Here is a 27,527-nt window from a genome sequence, read left to right as displayed (position 1 = left end):
GGGGTCCTGCCAACTGTCCATCCGGGGAAGGGGAGGCCGCATTCCCGCTTTCCAGGCGTCTTGCACCAAAGGGAGGTCGGGATCTCGGTTTTCCGGCCCCCAGAGAGACCAGGTGCATCCGCCATAGCTTCTGTCGCTCCATCGCCCTCACTGTGACTGGACTGTTAGAGGGATCCGTGGAGAGGAGGCCAGGACACCTGGACGCCGGGAAATGGTGAGTGTGCGGGGCCGGGGGTCCCGAGACGGGGGAGGGGCTGGGAGGAACCGGCCCGAACCGGCTCTAGCAGGACCTGGGCCTCCCTGCAGCGACTTCGGGTCTGCAGAGCGGAGTCCCCCTGGCGCAGCTCGGCCCTCGGTCCCTTCGGCCGCAGGGTGGGGTTGGGCCGGCAGCCGGGACCCCAGGCCTCCTGTCCCGTCCCTGCGCTGCGACTGCGAGCCTTCTCTGGGGAGCTCCGCGCCCGTAGCCCCGCGTCTCCCCAGATTGTGCGGAGACCACGGGAGGGTCATGGAGGCAATCCTGCCTCGGGTGTGGGGTTCGTCTGGGAGGAGCGGTGGGCTGCGGGGTCCCCAGTCCCGCCTTTTTTCCTGAAAAACTACATTGAAGGCCAGGCGCAGTGGGTCACGCCTGGGAGGTTGAGGCGGGGGGATTGCTTCAGTCCAGAAATTCGAGACCTGCCTGGGCAACATACCGAGACCCTATTTCTATTAAAAATAAATTAAAAAAAAATGAGCCGGGCTTGGTGCCGCCCACCTGTAGTCCCAGCTACTGGGGGGCTGAGGTGGGAGGATCGCTTGAGGGAGGAGATTGGTACTGCAGTGAGCCGAGATCGCGCCACTGCACTCCGTCCTGGGCGACTGAGCGAGATCCTGTCTCAAACAAAACAAAACAACAACAACAGCAACAAACTAAACTGAGTCCTCTTAAAAATTTAAGAGTTTTGCTTCTCAGAATAGGAGTTTGAAAAAAATGAATGAGAAATGTTTCCCGAATGAGAAACACCCAGTCATGGCTTGCGGTTTGATAACGGAAAGAGCAAAACTGCAAAATAACTTGAACTGTGTTCTACGCCGAATATGAGAGAACGTGACCAAGGGAAACAACCGCATGTAGCCTCGAGTAAGTGGTCCCCAGGAGGTTCGATGGCAGTTTGGTCTTATTCATTTCAGCTAGGCAGGAATTGCAGGGAAAAACATGAATCAAGGCATGGAAGGCCGAAAGGGCAGGACACGTAGAAGCGGGGCTTAGAAGGCACAGGTGGTTGAGGGATTCTGTAGTCGGCAGTTGGCTGAGAGTGTGAAGTTGTGTCTAAAATTTGAAAGGGGTAGGAAGGAATGTTTAAGGGAGTCTGTTACCTGCTATGTGATTCCATCCCTACAAAAAAACAGAAATGTTTCACTAGATTTTATTAATTCTAAGGCATGACTTAACCCTTGCCTTGCAGGGCCTTAGGTCTTGTTTGCAATTTAGTATTTATTGGCACAAAGGGTCTCTTTGCAGGTTTTTTTTTTTTTTTTTTGAGAGGGAGCCTCACTCTCGCCCAGGCTGGAGTGCAGTGGTGCAATCTCGGCTCAGGGCAACCTCCGCCTCCTAGGTTCAAGCAATTCTCCTGCCTCAGCCTCCCAAGTAGCTGGGATTACAGGTGCACACCACCATACCCAGCTAATTTCTGTATTTTTAGTAGAGATGGGGTTTCACCATGTTGGCCAAGCTGGTCTCAAACTCCTGACCTCAAATAATCTGCCTGCCTCCGCCTCCCAAAGTGGTAGGATTACAGGACTGAGCCATGTGCCCGGCCTCTTTGCAGGTCTTATGTCTATTTTAATATGAATGTGGGTCAGTTGCTGCGTCTAAACTCCAGAAGGGAGTATGGAGTGTCTGATCTCCCTTACTGACATAACTGGGAACTTTCAGGTTTTTGGGGGGCCTCCCCTTGGTAAAGAGCCACTCAGTTGACTTGATTGGGGTGGGATGGGGAGCTTAGGTTTTTATTTTTAGTTTACAGGTTGAAGGATAGGCTTTTATATGGTGCATTAGAATAAAAATCAAAAAATACTTTATTGGTTACAGTGATGTAGTCGCCTTATTTGGATTTTTCTACCTTAAATAATTGAAATGATCAGATTCCTATTATAAGGAGATTATTCAAGTGAAAATCTGAGAATTGCCGTTCAAGAAAATACAGACTCTAGGGAAATGGGCTTAGAACTCCGGAGCTAAAAGTTAAACTCTTGACCTAGTGCAGTGTCCCACACCTGTAATCCCAGCTTTGTGAGGCTGAGGCAGGATGATCGCTTGAGACCAGGAGTTGGAGACCAGCCTTGATAATACAACAAGACCCATCTCTAGAAAAGAAAAATAGAAAAATTAGGCAGGCGTGGTTGCACCCACCTGTAGTTCCCGCTACAAGGGAGGCTGAGACAGGAGGATCACTGGACCCCAGGAGTTTGATGCTGCAGTGAGCCATTATCGAATTTGACATTCCAGCTTAAGACATTGTGATGGCCATGAAGTCTTCGTGTGAGAAAGGTAAGAGGAAAGTTAATCTATAATGAAGATCAAGAGAAAAGAGGCCCTTCCTGGCTCTGTTCAGGCATTTTCAATATTTTACAAAAGAATATAGTTAAGAAAGAAGGCCAGTCTATACTCAGGGACAGAAAGGTTCCAGCTGGCTATGCTACTACTGCCAGTCAGATGATTCAACCCCAGAATCACATTGCTTTAAACCTCAAGATAGGTTTTACATTTTCACCAGCATTTGGTGATGTCAGTGTTTGGATTTTAGCCACTCCACCCAACAACAATTCAGTGGTGCCTAATTGTTTTCATTTGCTCTTCTTTAATGGCATGCTATTTTTGGACTGGTTGGTTGTTTTCTTATTGAGTTTTGGGAGTCCTATCTTTTGGATACCAGTCCTTCATCAGATAGGTGTCTTGCAAATATTTTGCTCCAGTCTGCAGCCTGTATTTTCATTATGGTAAGTGTGTTTTCCAAACAGAAAGCTTTTTTATTGTTATTTTTATTTATTGCTATTTTTTGAGACAGGATCTCACTTTGTCGCCCAGGCTGGAGTGCAGTGGTACAATCTTGGCTCATTGCAGCCTCAACCTCCCAGGCTCCAGAAATCCTCCTGCCTCAGCCCCAAAAGTAGCTGGGACTACAGGGGTGCACCATCCTGCATGGGTAATTTCTTTTTTTCTTTTTTTCGTCGAGAGAGTATTTTGCCATGTTGCCCAGGCTGGTGTTCAACTCCTGAGCTCAAGTGATCTGCCTGCCTCAGCCTCCCAAAGTGGTGGATTACAGGTGTGAGCCGCTGCACCTGACACAAAACAGAAAGTTTTAATTTGAATGAAGCCCAATATATTAGTTTTCTCATTCACAGATCATGCTTTTGTGTTGTATGTGAAAACTTATTGCCAAATCCAAGGTTTTTTTTTTTTTTTTTTTTTTTTTTTTGAGACAGAGTCTCACTCTGTTGCCCAGGCTGGAGTACAGTGGCATGATCTCGGCTCACTGCAGCCTCTGCCACCTGGGTTCAAGCAATTCTCCTGCCTCAGCCTCCCAAGTAGCTGGGATTATGGGCACCCGCCACTGTGCCCAGCTAATTTTTGTATTTTTAGTAGAGATGGGGTTTCACCGTCTTGGCCAGACTGGTCTTGAACTCCTGACCTTGTGATCCACCTGTCTTGGCCTCCCAAAGTGCTGAGATTTTAGGCATGAGCCACTGTGCCTGGCCTAATCCAAGGTTGTTTTGATTTTCACACGTATTATGTCTAGAAGTTGCGGATTTTGCATTTTCCATTTGAGTAAATGATGCATTTTGGGTCAGTTTTATGGTAGTCGTACATTCTGTATCTCATTCATTTCATTGCATATAGTAGTCCAGGTGTTTCAGTACTGTTTGTTGAAAAGACTGTAGTATATCTATTGAGTTGCCTTGGCTCGTTTATGAAAGATTTGTTTATTTTGTTGAGTTTATTTATAAGTTCTCCATTGTGTTCTGTGATGTATTTATGCAGTCTTTCGAAATACCACACTGTCCTGATGACTGTAGGTTTATATGAAGTCTTTTTGTCAGGCGTTGTTTATTAAGTATTGTGTTGACCATTTTGAGTCTTGATATGTTTTGGATATTTGACCCCTCCAAACCTCATGTTGAAATCTGATCCCAGTGCTGGAGGTGAGGCCTAGTGGGAGGTATTTGGGCCATGAAGGTGGAACCCTCATGAATGGCTTGGTGCCCATCCCACAATGATGAGGGAGTTCTCGCTCTGTTAGTTTACAGGAGAGCTGACTGTTTAAAAAATGATGACTGGGCACGGTGGCTCACGCCTGTAATCCCAGCACTTTGGGAGGCCAAGACAGGCGGATCACCTGAGGTCAGCAGTTTGAGACCAGCCTGGCCAACATGGCGAAACTCTGTCTCTTCTAAAAATACAAAACTTAGCTGGGCACAGTGGTGGGTACCTGTAATCCCAGCTACTCAGGAGGCTGAGGCAAGAGAATCACTTGAACCCGGGAGGCAGAGGTTGCAGTGAGCTGAGATCGTGCCACCGCACTCCAGCCTGGGCGACAGAGCGAGACTCCATCTCAAAAAAAAAAAAAAAAAACCATGGCATCTCCTCCACCCTTTGTTTCCTCTTTTACATGTGATACCCTAACCCCTCTTGCCTTCCATGAGTAAAAGCTTCCTGAGGCCCTCACCTAAAGGCAGGCAAACATTAGTGCCATGCTTCTTGGACAGCCCGTAGAACCATGAGCCAAATAAATTTTTCTGTATGTATTATGCAGCCACACATATTTCTTTATAGAAATATAAAACTAAGGCCTGGCGCGGTGGCTAACGCCTGTAATCCCAGCACTTTGGGAGGCCAAGGCGGGCGGATCACGAGGTCAGGAGATCGAGACCATCCTGGCTAACACAGTGAAACCCCATCTCTACTAAAAATACAAAAAATTAGCCGGGCGTGGTGGCGGGCGCCTGTAGTCCCAGCTACTCAGGAGGCTGAGGCAGGAGAATGGCGTGAACCCAGGAGGTGGAGCTTGCAGTGAGCCGAGATCGCGCCACTGCACTCCAGCCTGGGCAACAGAGCGAGACTCTGTCTCAAAAAAAAAAAAAAAAAATTACCCAGGTATGGTGTCATGCTCCAGTGAGCCCAGGTACTCAGAAGGCTGTGGTGGGAGGATTGCTTGACCCCAGAGGTTGAGTCTGCAGTGAACTGTGATTGCACTACTGCACTCCAGCCTGGATGACAGAGTGAGACTCTGTCTCAGAAAAAAAAAAAAAAAAGAAAGAAATACAAGAGTATAGGGTATTGCCACTCAGAAGGCAGCTGATCTTAGCAGCTGAGCAGATTCAAGTCTGGTTACTGCATGGTTTATAGAATGCATGAGAATACTGCTTGCTATAGGCTTTAAAAAAAATAGAAGAAGAAGAAATAAATTGCAAAGAGTATTCACCAAATGGAAGAAAAACTTGAAAATTACACACCTGGTCCTCACATATATCCATATCAGTTGGAACCTCAGTCTCCTTTATGACACAAGGTAAGGGCTGAATTGGCAGACAGGACTCCCAGGCATTGTGTCCCATCACTGCAGGAGGCGAGCTCCACCGTGGAACACTGTCTGGGTAATGGTGTATCCACAGTCCCCCATCTCACCCAGTTTATGGAGTGACAACAAGGAGTGGTCATGAGGAGAGAAGTCTGACCCAGAGTTCTGGATATGTGAGTGGGAGATACTCTCAGGACACCCTCCTTTCTTCCCACAGGGAAAGAGCATATTATCCCCTATGCATTCCAGACTTGTGAAGCAGAGTTTCAAGTCTAAGTCCCTGTCCCTTGTAAAAAGAGATTGTACTGAAATCATGTTAAAAATGACAAATAAGGCTTTATTCAGGACAGTTGTGATGTGGGTCATGAGAACTGTAATATGGGAGAGAGATTGACCTCAACCTTGCATGCAGCAACAACAGTATTGAACCTATAGCTCAAGGGTAAAATGAGGGAGACGATGGAGCTTGGTGAGGTATCAAGGGTTACAGAAGAGAAAGCTGATGAGTTATCATGAGTAAGAGTAACAGAACTTCATTGGTATCAAGTTTGGAGGGGCCAGGGTGGGGATTCTCTGAACTCCCTTAGAAGGATCTTTGCTATAACTGGGCTTTATAGGACAAGGTCAAAGCCTTGTCAAAGAGGGAGTCCTTGAGACCCCCACAGCTACCTTTTCACTGGGACGACAACAAATCCTTAAATTTCTGATTCCCTTCCCACATTCCAAAGCACCCACGTCCCCTCTCTAATGGACATCTTCATCACCGTGTCCACCGTGATATAGTTGAAAGAGCTGTAGTATTTTGTTTTTCATTTTTCCACAGAGCCATAAATGACTGCATTGGAAACGTTTCTATTTTGTTTATGAATACTTTTCATGAGAGGAAAGCACTCAATAACCACCTGAAACTTTGTTGTGTAAAATATTTAGGCCGGGCCGGGCGCAGTGGCTCACACCTGTAATCCCAGCACTTTGGGAGGTCACAGCGAGCAAATCACCTGATGTCAGCAGTTCAAGACTAGCCTGACCAACATGGAGAAACTCTGTCTCTACTAAAAATACAAAATTAGCCGGGAGTGTTGGTACATGCCTGTAATCCCAGCTACTCGGGAGGCTTAGGCAGGAGAATTGCTTGAAGCTGGGAGGTGGAGATTGCAGTGAGCCGAGAGCGCACCATTGCACTCCAGCCTGGGCAACAAGAGCTAAATTCCGTCTGGAAAAAAAAAAAAAAAACTTCTGCCGAATGATTCCTGATGTTGAACCCTTTTTCATGTGCTTATTTGTCACTTGTATGTATCTTTGAGAAATGTCCCTGAAATACTTTGCCCACCTTTTAATCAATTAGGTTTTTCCTTGGTACAGTATTTTATTAATTTTAATAATTATAAAGTAAAAAACTTAAATTTTACCAGCTTATGCAATTTTAACTGTACAGTTGATTTAGTTAGACAACTCTACATAACTTATCTAAGTGAATCATACTGTATTTTTCTTTTTGTGACTACCTTGGCTGTTAGCATAGTATCCTAAATTTTCAAGCTTGTTGTAACAAGGGACGGGTTGTTATTTTAAAAGATTAAATAATATTCCATTGCATATATATATATATATATATATATATACCTATCACATTTTTGTTATGCATTCAGCAATCAATGAATGGACAGGTGAATTGATGCAGCTCTTGGCTATTGATTTTTTTTTTTTTTTTTTTTGAGACTGAGTCTTGCTCTGTCGCTAGGCTGGAGTGCAGTGGCGTGATCTCAGCTCACTGCAACCTCTGACTCCCTTGTTCAAGTGATTCTCCTGCCTCAGCCTCCCGAGTAGCTGGGATTACAGGCATACGCCACCGCCACCACACCAGCTAATTTTTGTATTTTTAGAAGAGACGGGGTTTCACTAAGTTGGCCAGGATGGTCTCGATCTCCTGACCTCGTGATCTACCCACCTTGGCCTCCCAAAGTTGGCTATTGTTAACAGTGGTTTTCAAATGTGTCTTCAAGATCTGGATTTCAAATTTTTTTTAATTGAAAATAAGTAGACACAAAAGTAGATTGCTGAAAGATATGTTAATTTTGGCCAGGCGCAGTGGCTCACGCCTGTAATCCCAACACTTTGGGAGGCCGAGACAGGTGGATCACAAGGTCAGGAGTTCAAAACCAGCCTGGCCAAGACAGTGAAACCCCGTCTCTACTAAAAAAAATACAAAAATTAACCAGGCGCGGTGGCGGACGCCTGTAATCCCAGCTACTTGGGAGGCTGAGGCAGAAAATTGCATGAACCTGGGAGGCTGAGGTTGTAGTGAGCCAAGATCGTGCCACTGCACTCCAGCCTGGGTGACAGAGTGAGACTTCATCTCAAAAAAAAATATATATATATGGTAGTTATATTATTTTTTTCAGGCACCATCATACTATTCCATAGGGGCTGAGCCATTTACCATCCTTTGGACAGAGCACGTGGGGTTCATTTTCTTTTTTTTTTTTTTTTTAGTCAGAGTCTGGCTCTGTCGCCCAGGCTGGAGTGCAGTGGTGCGATCTCGGCTCACTGCAAGCTCCGCCTCCCGGGTTCACGCCATTCTCCTGCCTCAGCCTCCCGAGTAGCTGGGACTACAGGTGCCCGCCACCACGCCCTGCTAATTTTTTTTTTGTATTTTTAGAGACAGGGTTTCACTATGTTGGCCAGGATGGTCTCAAACTCCTGACCTCGTGATCCGCCCACCTCGGCCTCCCAAAGTGCTAGGATTACAGGCTTGAGCCACCGCGCCCGGCCTGGTTCATTTTCTTTCTTGATGGTGTTCTGTCACACCATTTCACACAAAAGTTTTTACATTTGATAAATATTTGCCTTTTTGTTGAGACTGGACACCCTGGAGTTTTTGCCTCTCCAATCTTGTGGCCATTCAACCTTCAGCAATTCATCAATTATAATTCAGGCTTTTCTACCCAAGCACAGTTTCTAAGAAAGGTTTCTGCTCTTGATTTTTTTGTTCTAGTTAGTTATGACTCTAATCAGTCAGATTGGTAGGGCCTCAGCCAGGCGTGGTGGCTCGTGCCTGTAATCCCAGCATTTTGGGAGGCCAAGGCTGGTGGATCACTTGTGGTCAGGAGTTCGAGACGAGTCTGGCCAACATGGTGAAACCCCGTCTCTGCTAAAAATACAAAAATTAGCTGTGCATGGTGGCAGGCACCTATAATCCCAGCTAGTTGGGAGGCTGAAGCATGAGAATCATTTGAACCTGGGAGGCGGAGGTTGCAGTGAGCCAAGATCATGCCACTGCACTCCAGCCTGGGTGACAGAATGAGATTCTGTCTCAAAAAATAATAATAATTAAAAAAAGAATTTCTTTATGGAAGAGTGAGTGTTGACAGAGTAAAAAGTCCAATGACCAGATCATGGAATAAATGTTTGGAGTCCATAGCACCATGGAAACTTTGTAGGAATAGAGTATAGGAACCCAGTGCTGTCAGTCTCACCCATGTTTCTTTACATATGTGGAATGTTTCAGGATTCAGTGGCCTTTGAGGATGTAGATGTGAACTTCACCCAGGATGAGTGGGCTTTGCTGGATCCTTCCCAGAAAAATCTCTACAGAGATGTGATGCAGGAAACCTTCAGGAACCTGGCTTCTGTAGGTAAGGGTAACAATATTACTTTCCTCAGTGAATTAGAGAACAAGTGTTTCCAGCTTGTCAGTCGTGTTGAGAGATTTGGAGTGTGGACAGGGAATAGTGAGGACAGGGAACAGGAATATGAATAAATGAGGCAAGGCTGCAGTGTACCATGAACTTAGAATCTAGTACTTTTTTCATAATTTTGCTAATTCAGGACTATTTTTCTCGTTCTGTATTTTAGGAAAAAAATGGAAAGATCAGAAAATTGAAGATGAGTACAAAAATCCCAGGAGAAACCTAAGGTAATTCATGCTTAGAGAATTACAAGAGAAAGCAATGTCTCTCTAGACAATCATAGAATGGAAGAAAATGTTAAAAAGCAGGAAACAAGAAATAAGCCAAGTTCCACCATATTTATTCTTATAAAATTTTCTCTAGGGCTGGGTGTGGTGGCTCACACCTGTAATCCCAGCACTTTGGGAGGCAGAGGCGGGCAGATCATGAGGTCAGGAGATCGAAACCATCCTGGCTAACATGGTGAAACCCTGTCTCTACTAAAAATCCAAAAAAATTAGCCGGGCATGATGGCGGGCGCCTGTAGTCCCAGCTACTTGGGAGGCTGAGGCAGGAGAATGGCATGAACCCGGGAGGCAGAGCTTGCAGTGAGCCGAGATCATGCCACTGCACTCCATCCTGGGCGACTGAGTGAGACTCCGTCTCAAAAAAAAAAAAAATTCTCTAAAAACATATATTTAAGTGTGACATAGGCTGAACATTGTGGCTCAAGCCTATAATCCAGCCCTTTGGGAGGTTCAGGTCAGAGACTGCTTGAGCTGAAGAGTTTGAGGCAACACAGGGCCATGATAGCACCATTACACTCTAGCCTGGGTTAAAGGGCAAGACCCTGACTCAGAAGCAATGAAATTGACAAAGACGGTTAGTACTTGTAAAATAGTTTACCTCAAAATAGTGTTGGCCGGGCGCCCAGGTGCATGCCTGTAATCCTAACACTTTAAGAGGCTGAGGTGGGCAGATTGCTTGAGTCTAGGAATTTGAGACCAGCCAGGGAAATGTGACAAAACCCCATCTCTAGCAAATATACAAAAATTAGCCAGGCATGATGGTGTATGCTTGTAGCTCCAGGTAATCGGTAGGCTGAAGTGGCAGGATGGCTTCAGATCGGGAGATGGAGGTTGCAGTGAGCTGAGATCTCACCACCACACTCCAGCCTGGATGACAGAGTGAGACCCTATCTCAAAAAATTTTTAAAAAGTACTAAGAAGCCCTATATCAATATTATCTTTCTCGATAACAGGTATAGCCGGACCATCTTGTAGAGAATGTGGTCTGTTCATGTTCAGACAGGGCAGAAAGCCTACACATTGCTGTACAGTGTTAGAAATGCAAGTGCAATGACTTGTTAATGAATATCAAATCAGTGATAAAGGAACCCATTATGATATACTTCTCATTGTTCACAGAGGTCTTATGGGAGAGAGACTCTTAGAAGGTAAAAAAGATCACCATCATGGAGAAATTTTGACCCAGGTTCCAGATGACATACTGAAGAAGAAAACTCCTCGAGTAAAATCACGTGGAGAAGTTGGCGTGGGTCATGCATCCCTTAATAGGCACCACAGAGCTGACACTGGACACAAGCCATATGAGTATCAGGAATATGGACAGAAGCCATATAAATGTACATACTGTAAGAAAGCCTTCAGTGATCTCCCCTACTTTCGAACACATGAATGGGCTCACACTGGAGGGAAACCTTATGATTGTGAGGAATGTGGAAAAAGCTTTATTTCCCGCTCAAGCATTCGAAGACACAGGATAATGCACAGTGGAGATGGACCCTATAAATGTAACTTTTGTGGGAAAGCCTTGATGTGTCTCAGTTTGTATCTTATCCACAAACGAACTCACACTGGAGAGAAACCATATGAATGTAAACAGTGTGGTAAAGCCTTTAGTCATTCTGGTAGCCTTCGAATACATGAAAGAACTCACACTGGGGAGAAGCCTTATGAATGCAGTGAATGTGGGAAAGCATTCCATAGTTCCACATGTCTCCATGCACATAAAATAACTCACACTGGGGAGAAGCCGTATGAATGTAAACAGTGTGGGAAAGCCTTTGTTTCTTTCAATTCCGTTCGATATCATGAAAGGACTCACACTGGAGAGAAGCCCTATGAATGTAAGCAATGTGGGAAAGCCTTCAGATCTGCCTCACACCTCCGAACACATGGAAGGACTCACACTGGAGAGAAACCCTATGAATGTAAACAATGTGGGAAAGCCTTTGGATGTGCCTCGAGCCTTAAAATCCATGATAGGACTCACACTGGAGAAAAACCCTGTAGTTCCAACACTTTGAAAGGCCGAGGCGAGAAGATCGCTTAATTCACATAAGATTCCTAGAAGCCACTGAATCCAATCATGGTAAAAATGTGTTTCCCTCAAATCGTGGGAACCATTGCAAAATTATTCTGAAGCTTCTGCAGTCACTGTCATCTGACAGCATTCAGAAATAAATGCCAGTAGCCCAAGCGCAAAAATTTTTTGGGGTAGTTTAGCTGAGGCCTCACTCAGAGACCTAGGACACAGAGTTGGAAATAACTTTTAAGAGAGACACGCCTCCAGTAAGACCTTAAGACAGTTCTGTCATAAAAAAAATACAAGATTTGGCCAGGCGCAGTGGCTCATGCCTATAATCCCAGCACTTTGGGAGGCCGAGGCAGGCGGACCACGAGGTCAGTAGTTCGAGACCAGCCTGGCCAATATGGTGAAACCCCATCTCTACTAAAAAATACAAAAATTAGCCAGGTGTGGTGGTGCCTGTAGTCCCAGCTACTCAGGAGGCTGAGGCAGGAGAATCACTTGAATACAGGAGGTGGAGGTTACAGTGAGCTAAGATTGCGCCACTGCACTCCAGCCTGGGTGACAGAGTGAGACTCCATCTCAAAATAATAATAATAATAACAATAATAATAAGGTTAGCCCAGCAAAGTGGTAGGTGTATATACACAGAAAGGTCAGAAAAATCTGTTCCCTCCTATGGAAAGCCCAATACCTAAGTGGCAAGCCCTCATTTTAAGAAACTCACTGAAGGGATAATGGAAGTGCCATCGTCAGACTCACTGCTTCAGAAAGACCTTTATCAAAACAAAAGTCTAAAGTTCCTATTCAAAAATATCCTATAATAAATGGCTGGCTATCGGATACACTACATATTTTATGCCATTCCTTCTCATGAGTTTTCTCTTTTTTTTTTGAGACAGAGTCTGGCTCTGTCACCCAAGCTGGAGTGCAGTTGCACATTCTCAGCCCACCGCAACCTCTGCCTCCTGGGTTCAAGTGATTCTTCTGCCTCAGCCTCCCGAGTAGCTGGCTTTACAGGCGTGAGCCACCATGCCCAGCCTCTAATCTCTTTTTTCTTTGGAGACAGAGTCTCACTCTGTTGCCCAGGCTGGAGTATGTTGGTGTGAGCTTGGCTCAGTGCAATTTCCACCTCCTGGCTTCCCGGGTAGCTGGGATTACGGGCACCCACTACCACGCCAGGCTAATTTTTTATATTTTTAGTAGAGACAGGATTTCACCATGTTGGTCAGACTGGTCTTAAACTCCTGACCTCAAGTGATCCGCACCAGTGTCTCCCAAAGTGCTGGGATTACAGGTGTGGGCCACTGCACCCAGTCTTCTAATCTTTTTCCAGCCTTCTAATCTTTTTATTTTTGATACAGAGTCTTGCTCCAGGTTGGAGTGCAGTGGTGTGCTGTCGGCTCACTGCAGCCTCCAACTCCCGGGTTCAAGCGATTCTCCTGTCTCAGCCTCCTGAGTAGCTGGGACTACAGGCGTGTGCCCCCACACCTGGCTAATTTTTGTATTTTTAGTAGAGATAGGGTTTCACCATGTTGACCAGGCTGGTCTCGAACTTCTGACCTCAGGTGATCCACCTGCCTTGGCCTCCCAAAGTGCTGGGATTACAGGCGTTAGCCACTGCGCCCGGCCATTTTTGTATTTTTAGTAGAGATGGGTTTCTCCATGTTGGCCAAGCTGGTCTTGAACTCCTGACCTCAAGTGATCCACCTGCCTCGGCCTCCCAAAATGCTGGGATTACAGGTGTGAGCTACTGCGCCAGGCCTAATATCTTTTATTTATTTATTTATTTATTTTGAGACGGAGTCTTGTTCTGTGGCCAGGCTGGAGTGCAGTGGCACAATCTCGGCTCTGCAACCTCTGCCTCCCAGGTTCTAGAGATTCTCCTGCCTTAGCTTCCTGAATAGCTGAGACTACAGGCATGCGCCACCATGCCCAGCTAATTTTTGTATTTTTAGTAGAGATGGGGTTTCACCATGTTGGCCAGGATGGTCTCGATCTCTTGACCTCATGGTCTGCCACCTCAGGCTTCCAAAGTGCTGGGATTATAGGCATGAGCCACCACGCCTGGCCCTAATCTCTTTTCAAAGTACTTTTTTCTGTAATGAATGTCTTAAATCAAAACCTTTTTTCTAACCACAAACATTTTTTCTTTTTTATTTTATAATTTAATTTTTTTTAGAGACTTGGTCTTGCTGTGTGGACCTGACTGGAGTGCAGTGATATTCACAAGTGTGATCTTAGTGCACGAGAGCTTCATATTCCTGGGCTCACAATCCTTCTACCTCAGCCTGCCAAGTAGCTGTCACTACAGGTGCCAGCTGCTGTGCCTGGCTTCCACTTTTTTTTTTCTTTAATCAGTTCCTTTTAAAGACCAAAGAAAACCTGTCCTCTTGTGTGGCCTGAGTTGATCTATGAACATTATGCACTATGACCCAGAAAATCCCACGAAGTCGTGCATGTTAGAAGGATGAAACCCTCATGTTCACTGTAAACTGTGAAGGTGCTCAGGCCATCACAGGTATGCCTATATGAAAAGCCACCAAGTATCTGAAATATTTTCTTTTACAGAAATTATGTGTACCATTTCAGTCTTAGAAAGTGGAGTTGGTAGCTGTACCCAAGACAAACACTGGGGCTGGACTCACCATCAGTGGCCCAGAAAAGGTACTGAAATTTGCTTACAAGTGCAGAGTTATGCCGAACTTAAGGGTATAGATGTAGATTCCCTGGTTATTGAGCACATCCAGGGAACAAGGCACCCATAATGTACCACCTGACTTACAGAACTCATGGGCAGATGAACCCACACACAAACTCCCCTGCCATATCCAGATGATGCTTAGTGAAAAGAAACACATTGTTCCAAAAGCAGAAAAGGAGGCTGCACGGAACAAAAAGATACCCCAGAAGAAACATAAACTTAAGAGACAAATTAATTCAGCCAAAAGAAAATGCAAATAAAAGTTCAAAACAAAACAAAAAAAACCTCTAAAATTCATAAAACACAAAATGACATACTCTATTAAATATGCCTCTATGATATCTCTCAGATAAAAGTTGGCCATAATAGAGAAAATGAAGATAGGTGTTGGTGACTGGCAGATTCTGGGTCTATGATGAATCAGAGATGGATGGTTTTCACTTTGTTTTACATTTTTTTAATGCCTGATGTTGACTTGGTAGAAAGATAATAAAGAGATTCTTCTGTCTATGTGTTTCTTTTAGATTACTCATGTGGACTGAAGAAAAAAATTAAATTTGTTAAAGAAAGTGAGTTTGATTTAGGATTGTGACTGAGGACAATAGCCTGGAAGCAGTTCTGACGGATGGCTGCTATGCAGTATTTTGGTTCACAGTTTATAAGAGACATGTGGGCCCTGTGCTCTATCTTGTTTTTTCTTCAGAGCATATTTCTGGAGAGCTGGAGAGAGCCAGAGTCAGGAATGTTATAAAGTCAGGCTGGAAACCAGAAATGAGTAACATGACTATACATTTGTGTGTTTTTTTGTTTTGTTTTGAGACAGAGTCTCGGTCTATTGCCCAGGCTGGAGTGCAGTGGTGCAATCTCGGCTCACTGGAACCTCAGCCTCTTTGATACAAACGATTCTTCTGCCTCAGCCTCCCGAGTAGCTGGGATTACAGGTGTGCACTACCACACCCGGCCAATTTTTTGTGTTTTTAGTAGAGACGGGATTTCACCATGTTGGTCACGCTGGTCTCCAACTCCTGATCTCAGGTGATCCACCCACCTCGGCCTCCCAAAGTACTGGGATTACAGGCTTGAGCCACGGCGCCCGGCCACTACTGCCTCACTTTCATGCAGTTAATCTTAGACGCTTCCTCCTCGACTTTATACATACACACTGGAGGAGAGCTTTGCTCGTGTGTTATTCTCGCAGTGGGATTGAGGATGTTTGTCTCATGGAAACTGATGAATGAGGGGAGAAGCAGGTGAATAACCTGCAGGGGGCAGCAGAGACCGACAACAGGGACTGGACGCTGAGGCTAGTATGGATCGTTGCCAAGGAGGGAAGTGGAGCTCTCCTGGGTGCTTCCTGGGCAGCCGCCCTCCCCTGCAGGTGGCTTGCAGCTGCTCAGAGCAGATCCAGAAAGAGTGTGGGTTCTGACATGCTGCAGCGCCCTGGAAAGCAGGAGACCCACGTGCAGGTACACTTCAGGAATTCTGTCCTTTTTGCGGCTGTACATCTGGAATCTGGGGCCGTTTTCAGGAGCAGTGTTTTGGGTTTGACATGCATAGAGTCCCTGGGGTCAGATTGTAATTTGCATATCTGAAGAATATCTGTAAAGATCAAGTTCAGGGAAATAACTGTTTGGGACCTCTCCTGGAGAAGGGGCTTATGAAGTTGACAGTTTATTTAGGTCAGAAGCTTAAAATCACCAAGTGAGAGTTTTCTGCCGATGAAGATGAAGGTCTGGAAGGAGGGAGCGTTTCCACACTGTGAGGTGGGGTGAGATGTGTGAAAGCCTTGGCCATGTCTCATCCCTAATTCCGGGCCCCTGAAGGACAACTGCCTCCCCTTCTTGGTGCAGTCGTGCCTGGCCTGGTCTGGGCTCCCCTTCCTGCTCTGAGGTCAGCAGATCGCTCCATTGGACACTGAGTCTGGAATTCCCTGCACACACTTAGAATCCTGTGCAGGACGAAGAAGCACGGAGAGCCCATTGAATGAGGAAGAAGATAGTGCCCTGTCTAAAAATCAGGAGCAAATTTGGCCGAAAAGAAAATATCCAATGATCAGGGCTCAGGGAGAGAGTTGTCCTTTAGAGAGAAGCTGTGACTAGAACCGATCAGTCCTGCTCGGCCCGGCCCGTTACCCAGGGCTTCTGCCGTCACTCAGTTCTGAGGGGGCGGGGCCTTGTACCTTGTCCAATCAGAAGCGCCGAGGCGGTGCCCGGCCAACTGTCCATCCGGAAGGAGGAGGCCCATTTCAGCTTCTACTTTTGTTGCTATGCAGGTTGTTGTCGGGGTGCCAGATTTCCTACTCCGAGAGGCCCCGGGTCCCTCTGCCACAACTTCTGTCGCTCTGCCGCCTGCACCGTGACTAGCACTATTCACGAGAGCCCTAGAGAGGACACCGGGACACCCGGAAGCCGGGAAATGGTGAGTGTATGCGGCCGGAGTCCCCAGACGGGGGAGGGGCTGGGTGGACCCAGCCGGAAGCGGCTGTGGCGGGATCTGGGCCTCCTCGCGGCGCCTCCTGGATCTGGGACCCGAATCCCTCTGTCTCAGCACGTCCCTCCGTCCCCTCGGCCGCAAGGTGTGGCTGGGCCGCAGGGGGCGGCGTCCTGTCCTGTCCTGTTCCTGCCGGGCGACTGTGGGCCCGGGCTCCGGAGCCCTCTCTGGGCAGCTCGGCGCCCGCAGCCCCGCGTCTCCTCAGATTCTGCGGGGACCACGGGAGGGTCATGGGGGAATCCCGCGGTGTTTTCTTTCTGTTAAAAATTAAAGAGTTTGGGCCGGGCGCGGTGGCCCACGCTTGTAATCCCAGCACTTCAGGAGGCCGACGCGGGCGGATCACGAGGTCAGGAGATCGAGACCATCCTGGCTAACACGGTGAAACTCAGTCTCTACTAAAAATACCAAAAAAAGTAGCCGGGCGTGGTGGCACGCGCCTGTAGTCCCAGCTACTCAGGAGGCTGAAGCAGGAGAATCGAACCCAGGAGACGAAGGTTGCAGTGAGCCAAGATCACGCCACTGCACTCCAACCTAGGGGACAGAGCGAGACTCCATCTCAAAAAAAAAAAAGAAAGAGTTTGAGCAAACAGCGATTCATGAGTGAGAAACACCCAGTCATGATTTGTGGTTTGTTACCAGAAAGTTTTAAGAACAATTGCGTTTTGTTAACGGTGGAGGGGGTCCAGGTTCTTGGAGTCTTGAACAAAGAATTGGACAAAACGCACAAAGCAAGGAAGGAATGAAGGGATTTAACACTCCACAGTGTGCGAGCGGGGCTGAGCATAGGGGCTCAAAGACCCCGTTACAGAATATTTGGGAGTTTAAATACCCCCTGGAGGATTCCATTGGTTACTTGGGGTATACCCTATGTAAAAGGAGAGGATGAAGTAAAGTTATAAAATCATTTACTTGGCTTATGCCCTATGGAGTAGGTATTTCCTTTCGTAGCTGAAGTTTGAATAGGCCTTATCTTCCCTGCGTCCAGACCCTATTTTCCTGCCTCAATTTGAGTTTGATTTTGGTGTCCTTAGGTAGTTCCTTATAGCACTAAACACACTTCAGTCTAATTGCTGCTGCCTTAAATTTTTTCACACTGTCTATAGGGACTGGCTTCCTCCTGCATTTTCCTAATCTATGGGATGCAGGGTCTCAAATCCTCCACCCTGCTACCCCACCCTAACTCTTCAGCGATTTGCAGTAACATCTTAAATTTTCAATTACTTTTCCGCATCTCCAAACATTAACTCCCCTTCTCCAACTCACAGTATTATCAACTTTCTTTTTTTTTGGAGACGGAGTTTCGCTCTTGTTGCCCAGGCTGGAATGCAGTGGCATGATCTTGGCTCATTGCAACCTCCGCCTCCCGGATTCAAGCCATTCTCCTGCCTCAGCTTCCTGTATCAACTTTATTGTAGAGTATATTTCTTCATCCTTTCTTTCACACAGATGCAGTATTTTAGTGGTTTATCATCTTTTCACAAGGTCATGGATGACTCTTTTTAAAATATTTGTGTTCTGTTTCTGAACATTTCACCTAGAATACAGAATAACCACTTGATACTCCAGTGAAAAACCTCAGTTCCTCTCCTCTTGTCTTCATAAGGCACAGACAGCACCTCAGAATGTCTTTGGGTTGTTTCCTTTTTTTTTTTTTTTTTGAGAGAGAGTCTCGCTCTGTCACCCAGGCTGAATTGAAGTGGCGTGGTCTTGGCTCACTGCAACCTCCGCCTCCCAGGTTCAGGTGATTCTCCTGCCCTCAGCCTCCCGAGCAGCTGGGTTTACAGGTATGCGCCACCACACCCGGTGTATTTTTAGTAGAGATGGGGTTTCACCATGTTGGTCAGGCTGGTCTCGAACTCCTGAGCTCAAATGATCTGCCCGCCTTAGCCTCCCAAAGTGCTGGAATTACTGGCGTGAGCCACTGTGCCTGGCCTGTTTCATTTTTGAAAACTTTACAGGGTGATGTGTCTTCAGGAGTCCCAATCTATCTTTCCCTGGTCCTGGGTTTCAGAACCACCTGGGGCTGAGCCAAAATGCCGACAGCTCCCATCTCTCCTGGCCTACTGAATATCAGCCCCTGTATCCCAGAGGATAGCCTGAGGCAGGGTGTGGGGCCTCCCAAAGGAGCAACTGAATTTCCCAAATGGGAGGAAACTCCTGGTACACTCTTCATCTAGATAGCCAACCCCTTGGGATGCTCAGTTTTTCTCCCCCAGTCCAAGCTTCCATTATTTGGAGACACATAGCTGGTCAGCCAGTTGGATGTTGCTATTAAGGGAAAGGTGTAGGTTAAGTGAGCCACAGCGGAGTCATCTCAACAAATCCATGACATAACAGTGCATTACTCACAGTTCCAGAGAAATGAGGGCAGCACACCTTGCAGGGCAACACAGAGTGGGGGGAGCATCCAGGATGCACATTCAACCAGCAGGTGGGGAGAAAGACAGACAGGGACCTTTGGGCCAGAATTTTTCTTGGGGTCCAGGGCAATGCCCAAGGAGATTTCTCTTAGGGAGTTGTTTCTGGTAGATTTAGAGCAAGCAGGTGCTAGTTCTGTGAAGTCAGGCTGTGATTAAGAGGTGGTCTGTGCCATCCATGTGGGTATAAGGGTCAGTGGGGCAAGTCAAGTTGGTCTATCTAGCTTTTCCACAGTGAGGTGGTCACCAGGAGGCAGCCGTGTAAGTCACATATGTGGGTTGAGCAGATGCAGGAACTGGGAGGAGGTGGATAACTGGAAACTGTTGAGGTCAAGTGCAGCTTTCTTCTTTTTTTTTTTTTTTTCTGAGACAGAGTCTCTCTTTGTCGCCCAGGCTGGAGTGAAGTGGTGCTCTCTCAGCTCACTGCAACCGCCACTTCCCGAGTTCAAGCGATTCTCCTGCCTCAGCCTCCCGAGTAGCTGGGATTACAGGCATGCACACACCCGACTAATTTTTGTGTTTTTTAGTAGAGAGGGAGTTTCACCATGTTGGCCAGACTGGTCTTGAACTCCTCACCTGAAGTGATAGGCCTGCCTTGGCCTCCCAAAGTGCTGGGATTACAGGCGTGAGCCACTACACCTGGCTTGAGTGCGGGTTTCTTCTGTTGTAAGAAAGTGAAACCCATAATGAAAATGCATGGTAAGGTAACATAAGAACTCACGGTAACAGGCAACTCTAGAATTAATTCATATGGAGATGATTGATTGTTTTCCTGTAGATAACCATCTATCCCTGTTCCTTCTGGTAAGTGAGGACCACTTGTATAATTGGCTGGTGATACCTGCTTTGTCGTGGTTTCACTGTTTTCAGAATCTGCTGTTTTCCATTCGTTTCTATCTTTCCATCTGTTAATACCATTTTCTCTTGATTAGTATAGATTTTATTTATTTTATTATTACTTTTTTTTCGAGACGGAGTTTCACTCTTGTTGCCCAGGCTGGAGTGCAATGGCGCAATCTCAGCTTACCGCAATCTCCGCCTCCCGGGTTCAAGTGATTCTCCTGCCTCAACCTCCCAAGTAGCTGGGATTATAGGCATGCACCAACATGCCCAGCTAATTGTGTTTTTTTTTTTAATAGAGACAGGGTTTCTCCATGTTGGTCAGGCTGGTTTCGAACTCCCGACCTCAGGTGATCCACCCACCTCGGCCTCCCAAAGTGCTGGGATTACAGGCGTGAACCACTGCGCCTGGCCTATTTATTTTGTTATTATTTTTTTGAGATGGAGTCTTGCTTTGTTGCCCAGGCCAGAGTGCAGTGACACAATCTCGACCCACTGCAAACTCTACCTCCTGGGTTCAAGCCCTTCTACCTCAGCCTCCCGAGTAGCTGGGACTACAGGCGCCCACCACCACGCCTGGCTGATTTTTATATTTTTAGCAGGGAGGGGTTTCTCCATGTTGGCCAGGCTGGTCTCAAACTTCTGACCTCAAGTGATCTGCCTGTCTCAGCCTCCCAAAGTGCTGGGATTACAGGCGTGAGCCACCGCGCCTGGCCAAAGACCCTTTCTCTTAACAAAAAAAGGCTTGGTTTGTGGGAGGACATGAGTATAGACAGAAAGTAAGAGGTGTGATGACCAAGTCATGGGATAAATGTTTGGAGTCCGCAGTATCATGGGAACTTCTTAGGAATAAAGTATGGGCCTCCAGGGCTGTTAGTCTTACCTGTCCTCCTTTACATATGTGAGATGTTTCAGGATTCAGTGGCCTTTGAGGATGTGGCTGTGAGCTTCACCCAGGAGGAGTGGGCTTTGCTAGATCCTTCCCAGAAGAATCTCTACAGGGATGTGATGCAGGAAACCTTCAAGAACCTGACCTCTGTAGGTAAGAATGACAATATTACTTCCCAGTGAATTAGAGAACAAAAGTTTTTAGCTCATCAATGCTGTTCATTGATTTGGAACATGTACAGAAAACACTTTGATGAATAAATCAGGCATGGTTACCATGTACCATGAATACAGAATCTAATGATTTTTAAATAAATTCATACTAATTCTGGATCTGTGTTTTCTCTGGGTCTGTGTTTTAGGAAAAACATGGAAAGTTCAGAGCATTGAAGAGTACAAAAATCCCAGGAGAAATCTAAGGTAATTTTTTCTCACAAGACAAGGCAATGCCTCCAGAAAATCTTAAAATGTGAGAAAATAGGCCGGGCGCAGGGTGGCTCACGCCTGTAATCCCAGCACTTTGGGAGGTCAAGGTGGGTGGATCGCAAGGTCAGGAGTTCGAGACCAGCCTGGCCAATATGGTGAAACCCTGTCTCTACTAAAAATACAAAAAAATTAGCTGGGCGTGGTGGCACATGCCTGTAATCCCAGCTACTCAGGAGGCTGAGGCAGGAGAATTGCTTGAATCCAGGAGGCAGAGGTTGCAGTGAGCTGAGATCGCACCACTGCACTCCAGCCTGGGTGACAGAGCGAGACTCCGTCTCAAAAAAAAAAAAAAAGTGAGAAAATATTAAAAAGAAGCAAAAGAAATAAGCCCAGTGTCAAATTTATGTATTCATAGAAAGTTTTCCTAAAAACATATGTTTAAATGTAACATAGGCTAGGCTGGGCACTGTTGCTCATGCCCCAAATCCCAGTCCTTTGGGGCTTTCAGACCAAAGGATTGCTGGAGGCCAGGAGTTTGAGGCTGCAGTGAGCCATGATGGTACCACTACACTCCAATTTGGACAACAGGGTGAGTTGAGACCCCAACTCAAAAAAAAAAAGATGCACATGTTTAGTATTTCTAAAATAGTTTACTTGAAAATAGGATTACGAAGCCCCATAGAAATACTAATTTTTAAAAAATATATATACCCAGACCATCTTGTAGAGCATATAGCCCATTAATATTCAAACGATTCAGACAGAGCAGAAAGCTGACACTTTGCCGGGCAGTGTTAAAAATGCAAGTGCAATAGTTGTTAATGATATAAATAGTGTTTTTTTCTTCTTGAGACAAGAGTCTCGCTTTGTCACCCAGGCTGGAGTGCAGTGGTGTGGTTTTAGCTCACTGCAACTGCCACTACTTGGGTTCGAGGTATTCTTGTGCCTTAGTATTCCAAGTAGTTGGGATTACAAGTGCACGCTGTCACACCCAGCCAATTTTTGTATTTTTAGTACAGACAGGGTTTCGCCATGTTGGCCAGGCTGATCTCAAACTCCTGGCCTCAAGCTATCTGCCTGCCTCAGCCTCCCATAGTGCTGGGATTACAGGCGTGACTCACCGCACCCAGCCAATATAGATCACTTTTTTTTTTTTTTTTTTGAGACAGAGTTTCGCCCTTATCACCCAGGCTAGAGCGCAATGGCGTGATCTCAGCTCACTGCAACCTCTGCCTCTGGGGTTCAAGCGATTCTCCCACCTCAGGCACCCGAGTAGCTGGGATTACAGGCACCCGCCACCATGCCCAGCTAATTTTTGCATTTTTAGTAGAGACGGGGTTTCACCATGTTGGCCAGGATGGTCTTGAACTCCTGACCTCAGGTGATTCGCCCGCCTCGGTCTCCCAGAGTGCTGGGATTACAGGCATGAGCCACTGTGCCTGGCCCTATAAGTCACTTTTAATCAAACCGTTAATAATGTGCTTCTCATTTTTCACTGAAGTCTTATGAGAGAGAAACTCTGTGAAAGTAAAGAAAGTCATCACTGTGGAGAAAGCTTCAACCAGATTGCAGATGACATGCTGAACAAGAAAACTCTTCCTGGAGTAACACCATGTGAAAGCAGTGTGTGTGGAGAAGTTGGCATGGGTCATTCATCTCTTAATAGGCATATCAGAGCTGACGCTGGACACAAGTCATCTGAGTATCAGGAATATGGAGAGAATCCATATAGAAATAAGGAATGTAAGAAAGCCTTTAGTTACCTTGACTCCTTTCAATCACATGATAAAGCTTGCAGTAAAGAGAAACCCTATGATGGTAAAGAATGTGCAGAAACCTTCATTTCCCATTCATGCATTCAAAGACAGAGGGTAATGCACAGTGGAGATGGACCTTATAAATGTAAGTTTTGTGGGAAAGCCTTCTGTTTTCTCAATTTATGTCTTATCCATGAACGAATTCACACTGGTGTGAAACCATATGAGTGTAAACAATGTGGTAAGGCCTTTACTCGTTCCACTACCCTTCCAGTACATGAAAGAACTCACACAGGAGTGAAAGCCAATGAATGTAAGGAATGTGGGAATGCATTCAGTTTTCCTAGTGAAATTCGTAGATATAAAAGGTCTCACACTGGAGAAAAACCCTATGAGTGTAAGCAATGTGGGAAAGTCTTCATTTCTTTCAGTTCCATTCAGTATCATAAGATGACTCACACTGGAGAGAAACCCTATGAATGTAAGCAGTGTGGGAAAGCCTTTAGATGTGGCTCACACCTTCAAAAGCATGGAAGGACTCACACTGGAGAGAAACCCTATGAATGTAGGCAATGTGGTAAAGCCTTCAGATGTACCTCAGACCTTCAAAGGCATGAAAAGACACACACTGGCGATAAACCCTATGGATGTAAGCAGTGTGGTAAAGGCTTCAGATGTGCTTCACAACTTCAAATTCATGAAAGGACGCACAGTGGAGAGAAACCCCATGAATGTAAGGAATGTGGAAAAGTATTCAAGTATTTTTCTTCCTTGCGTATACATGAAAGGACGCACACTGGAGAGAAGCCCCATGAATGTAGGCAATGTGGAAAAGCATTCAGGTATTTCTCTTCCTTGCATATACATGAAAGGACACACACTGGAGATAAGCCATATGAGTGTAAGGTATGTGGCAAAGCCTTCACTTGTTCCAGTTCCATTCGATATCATGAAAGGACTCACACTGGAGAGAAACCCTATGAATGTAAGCACTGTGGTAAGGCATTTATTTCCAATTACATTCGATATCATGAAAGGACTCACACTGGAGAGAAACCCTATCAATGCAAGCAATGTGGCAAAGCCTTTATTCGTGCCAGTTCATGTCGAGAACATGAAAGAACTCATACCATTAATATATGAGAAATCCTATTAGTGGAAGAAATGGGAGAAGCTTTCTGTTGTCCCACTTCCTTTGACACATGAGAAAAGAGAGTGGTGAAAGAACCTCTGGATAACTGCCTTTTGAATTGAGAAGAGAGACCTGTGATAGGACAATAAAATCTAGAAGGACTTGGATGGTTCTGTAATACAATTCACCTATAGCCAATCTTGCATAAGATTTCAAAGGCACAGAAAAGGAAGACATCAGTCACATATTAGAGGCAACACACAGGGAGAGAGGTGTGTGGCTACCCGCTTCCAGCCCATTTTCCTGATTCTTTGGCTTGTTAATCGAGAGTATCCCCCAAATCACTTGTCTCTGTTCCTCAGAGTTGTAGGTCTCCAGAGATGTCCCCAGGTGCTCCACATTAAAGATACATGCCCACTTTGCTATTTCTTCAGAAATGTTAAAATGTTTACCAAAGAACTAATAAATGTTGTTATGGCTGGAAATACTCTCTGATGCCCAACTCTTCTATAGATTGAGTTGGTTTAAGAGATCTACTTTGTATTGCAAGCATTGTTGTTTCTACAGATAGTGACCCTGTTCTTGATTAAACCAGCTAAATGGGAGCTTGTTCCTCTGCTGCACTGTGCAGTGATTGGTCTCACCAAGGGCTTTTATGTGAGAAGAGCCACCTTGCTCTTATCAGGAAATTTCAAGCATTTGCTGTTATTCACAACTGAATGTAATGTCTCACTTCGTTTTTAACTTTGTGTGAGTATACCTGACTAAAAACACTAATGTGGTTTCTTGGCAACAAAGACTTTTGTTCATGTATTTTAGAAATAAGCTTATTAACTGTAACAACTGCACACTAACAATTATTATTTTTTAATTAAGAAGCTATATTACAACATCCCATTAGCATCATGTATTAGATCAAGTTGATAATGTTACCATGTTATCCCGTGGACACTGTGAGTCAGTGTTGCCATGTGGATGTCAGGCATATTTTTCCTCATGTAGATTTTACTTTTCATGCTTATATTCTTGGTTTTTATCTGGATCATGAATTTTCATTTATTCTAAATAGCAAAGGTCATCTTATGTTCTTATGAGTGACTTCTGACCAAAGACCACTAGTGGCATAACTGCTGTCAAAGAGGGTGTAATATACTGTAGTAATGAGTATGACCAAAAGCCATAGATGACTGTGAGATGTGTGAGAATTACACGGTAGTCACATTCGTGAGAAGAGAAAAATTGGGGGTATGTTTTTTATTTAAAGTACTTTCTTCTGTCACATTTCAAGACATGGTTAAAGAATGAGTTTTTTTTTTTATTTTTTATTTTTTGAGATGGAGTCTTGCTCTGTCGCCCAGGCTGGAGTGCAGTGGCTCGATCTCGGCTCATTGCAAGCTCTGCCTCCCGGGTTCACGCCATTCTCCTGCCTCAGCCTCCCGAGTAGCTGGGACTACATGTGCCTGCCACCGCACCTGGCTAATTTTTTGTATTTTTTAGTAGAGACGGGGTTTCACCGTGGTCTCGATCTCCTGACCTCGTGATCCGCCCACCTCAGCCTCCCAAAGTGCTTGGATTACACGCATGAGCCACCGTGCCCTGCCAAGAATGAGTTATTTTTGTATTGCTCCATCATGGTCACTGAAGAGCATCATCTCACATTGCAGGTGTATGACATGTGCCTGTTCAGGGGCAAAAGACTCCGCCTTCTGGTGAGAGGAGGCCAGCCATCAGACTTCTGGAACGGTTTTTACCATACTATTCTCTAAACCCTGATACATTCCCTATAATTTATGGACATTGTTAACCATAACATACCTCAGTTAAAATATATAAATTCACTTCTTATCAAGGTATATACTATGATTTTATTCATTTATTTTTTGTAGAGATGGAGTCTCCCTGTTTCCCAGGCTGGTCATTGACTCCTGGATCATGTGATTCTCCCGCCTCCATCTCCCCAAGTGCTGGGATTACAGACATGAGCCACCACAATCGGCTACTACTTTTTTAAAAAATCACCTTGCGTTCTATGGGGCCAATATGTTTTTGAAAACTGAATTTCCTGCCCAGTAAGGAACAAAGTCAGCATCACTATTCCAATCAAGTCTCCTTCTCTGGTAACATGCTGTTGATGCAAAGTTGTCAGGAACCCCCTTATGCTAATATTATGAAGCTAATGACATCATGGAAAAGTCATGCATGGAACAATCCAATCATTTCCTTTAAGGTGTCATGGGTGCTTCTCTTCACAAAAGCTTATTTCAGTCTCCCTAGAGTAAAAATCCCAGGTCCCAGCAGACATAGAAGCAATCACTGACTGACCAAACCTTAACTATGTGTGATGACACAGAGAAAATACCTTGATTTGTGAGACATGAATTTTTGTTTTTTTTTTTTGGAGACAGAGTCTCACTCTGTCACCCAAGCTGGAGGACAGTGGCGCAATCTTGGCTCACCGCAACCTCTGTCTCCTGAGGTCAACTGATTCTCCTGCCTCAGCCTCCCAAGTAGCTGGAATTACAGGCACCCGCCACCGTGCCTGGCTATTTTTTTGTATTTTCAGTAGAGACGGGGTTTCACCATGTTGGCCAGGCTGGTCTCAAACTCCTGACCTCATGTGATCCACCTGCCTCGGCCTCCCAAAGTGCCGGGACTACAGGCATGAGCCACCATGCCTGGCCAAAAATTCTTATTTTGACTATTCATGTCTTATTTTTGCACTTTTTCACAAACCAAGCTCAAAAAGCAAAGGAAAAATCCTTTAAGATCAATGTACTCAGGTTGAAAATGTGGTTTTTGCTCAGGAAAAACTTGTAATTTATATAATTACAATCTTCAGTTTATTTGCAGCATCACCAAATTTTCTTAAAATTACATATTTCAAGTGTGAACTCAGAATATATATTTTTCTCATTATTTACATTTTGCTTCCTACCTATAGGCCTTTTTTTCTTGAGACAGTGTCGCTCTGTTGCCTAGGCTGAATTGCAGTGGCACGATCTCAGCTCACTGCAACCTCTGCTTCCCAGGTTCAAGCAAGTCTCGTCACAACCTCCCAAGTAGCTGGCACTACAGGCGAGCACCACCATGCCCAGTTAATTTTTGTGTTTTTTGTAGAATTGGGGTTTCACCATGTTGGCCAGACTGGTCTCAAACTCCTGGCCTCAAGTGGTCCATCTGCCTTGGCCTCCCAAAGTGCTGGGATTAAAAGCATGAGCCAACATGCCTGGCTCCTCCAGGCCTTTTAAATCTTTTACTCATGATATTGGTCAGCCCACGGTCAAAATAATGCATAAAAGGTATATACAAAAATTCAACG

The 27,527-nt window shown here is 45.5% G+C and overlaps 2 protein-coding genes across 6 annotated transcripts; both read left to right on the top strand.

The window, feature by feature from the left end:
• On the top strand, window positions 1-16,594 carry ZNF625 (zinc finger protein 625). Of its 4 annotated transcripts, none has more exons than XM_055239407.2 (4): window positions 1-214; window positions 9,064-9,190; window positions 9,411-9,471; window positions 10,651-11,725. In XM_055239407.2, the coding sequence occupies exons 1-4, from the start codon at window positions 212-214 to the stop codon at window positions 11,576-11,578; spliced, it is 1,119 nt and encodes a 372-aa protein (XP_055095382.1). In that variant the 5' UTR covers window positions 1-211; the 3' UTR covers window positions 11,579-11,725. The 4 variants fall into 4 exon arrangements, with proteins under 4 accessions (XP_055095382.1, XP_055095381.1, XP_063472192.1 ...); XM_055239406.2 differs by lacking the exon at window positions 1-214 and adding an exon at window positions 16,531-16,594 and having other exon boundaries at window positions 9,034-9,190; window positions 10,651-11,617; XM_063616122.1 differs by lacking the exon at window positions 1-214 and adding an exon at window positions 14,783-14,841 and having other exon boundaries at window positions 9,034-9,190; window positions 10,651-11,617.
• On the top strand, window positions 16,472-24,693 carry LOC129460892 (zinc finger protein 20). Of its 2 annotated transcripts, none has more exons than XM_055239401.2 (4): window positions 16,472-16,676; window positions 20,921-21,047; window positions 21,256-21,313; window positions 22,821-24,693. In XM_055239401.2, the coding sequence occupies exons 1-4, from the start codon at window positions 16,674-16,676 to the stop codon at window positions 24,217-24,219; spliced, it is 1,587 nt and encodes a 528-aa protein (XP_055095376.1). In that variant the 5' UTR covers window positions 16,472-16,673; the 3' UTR covers window positions 24,220-24,693. The 2 variants fall into 2 exon arrangements, with proteins under 2 accessions (XP_055095376.1, XP_055095375.1); XM_055239400.2 differs by having other exon boundaries at window positions 16,542-16,676; window positions 20,912-21,047.
• The last annotated feature ends 2,834 nt before the right edge of the window (window positions 24,694-27,527 follow it).

This window comes from Symphalangus syndactylus, chromosome 13 (genome assembly GCF_028878055.3).
Source record: "Symphalangus syndactylus isolate Jambi chromosome 13, NHGRI_mSymSyn1-v2.1_pri, whole genome shotgun sequence".
NCBI lineage: Eukaryota > Metazoa > Chordata > Mammalia > Primates > Hylobatidae > Symphalangus > Symphalangus syndactylus.
Note: the sequence above shows the minus strand (reverse complement) of the source record. Positions and strands in the feature narration are given on the sequence as shown.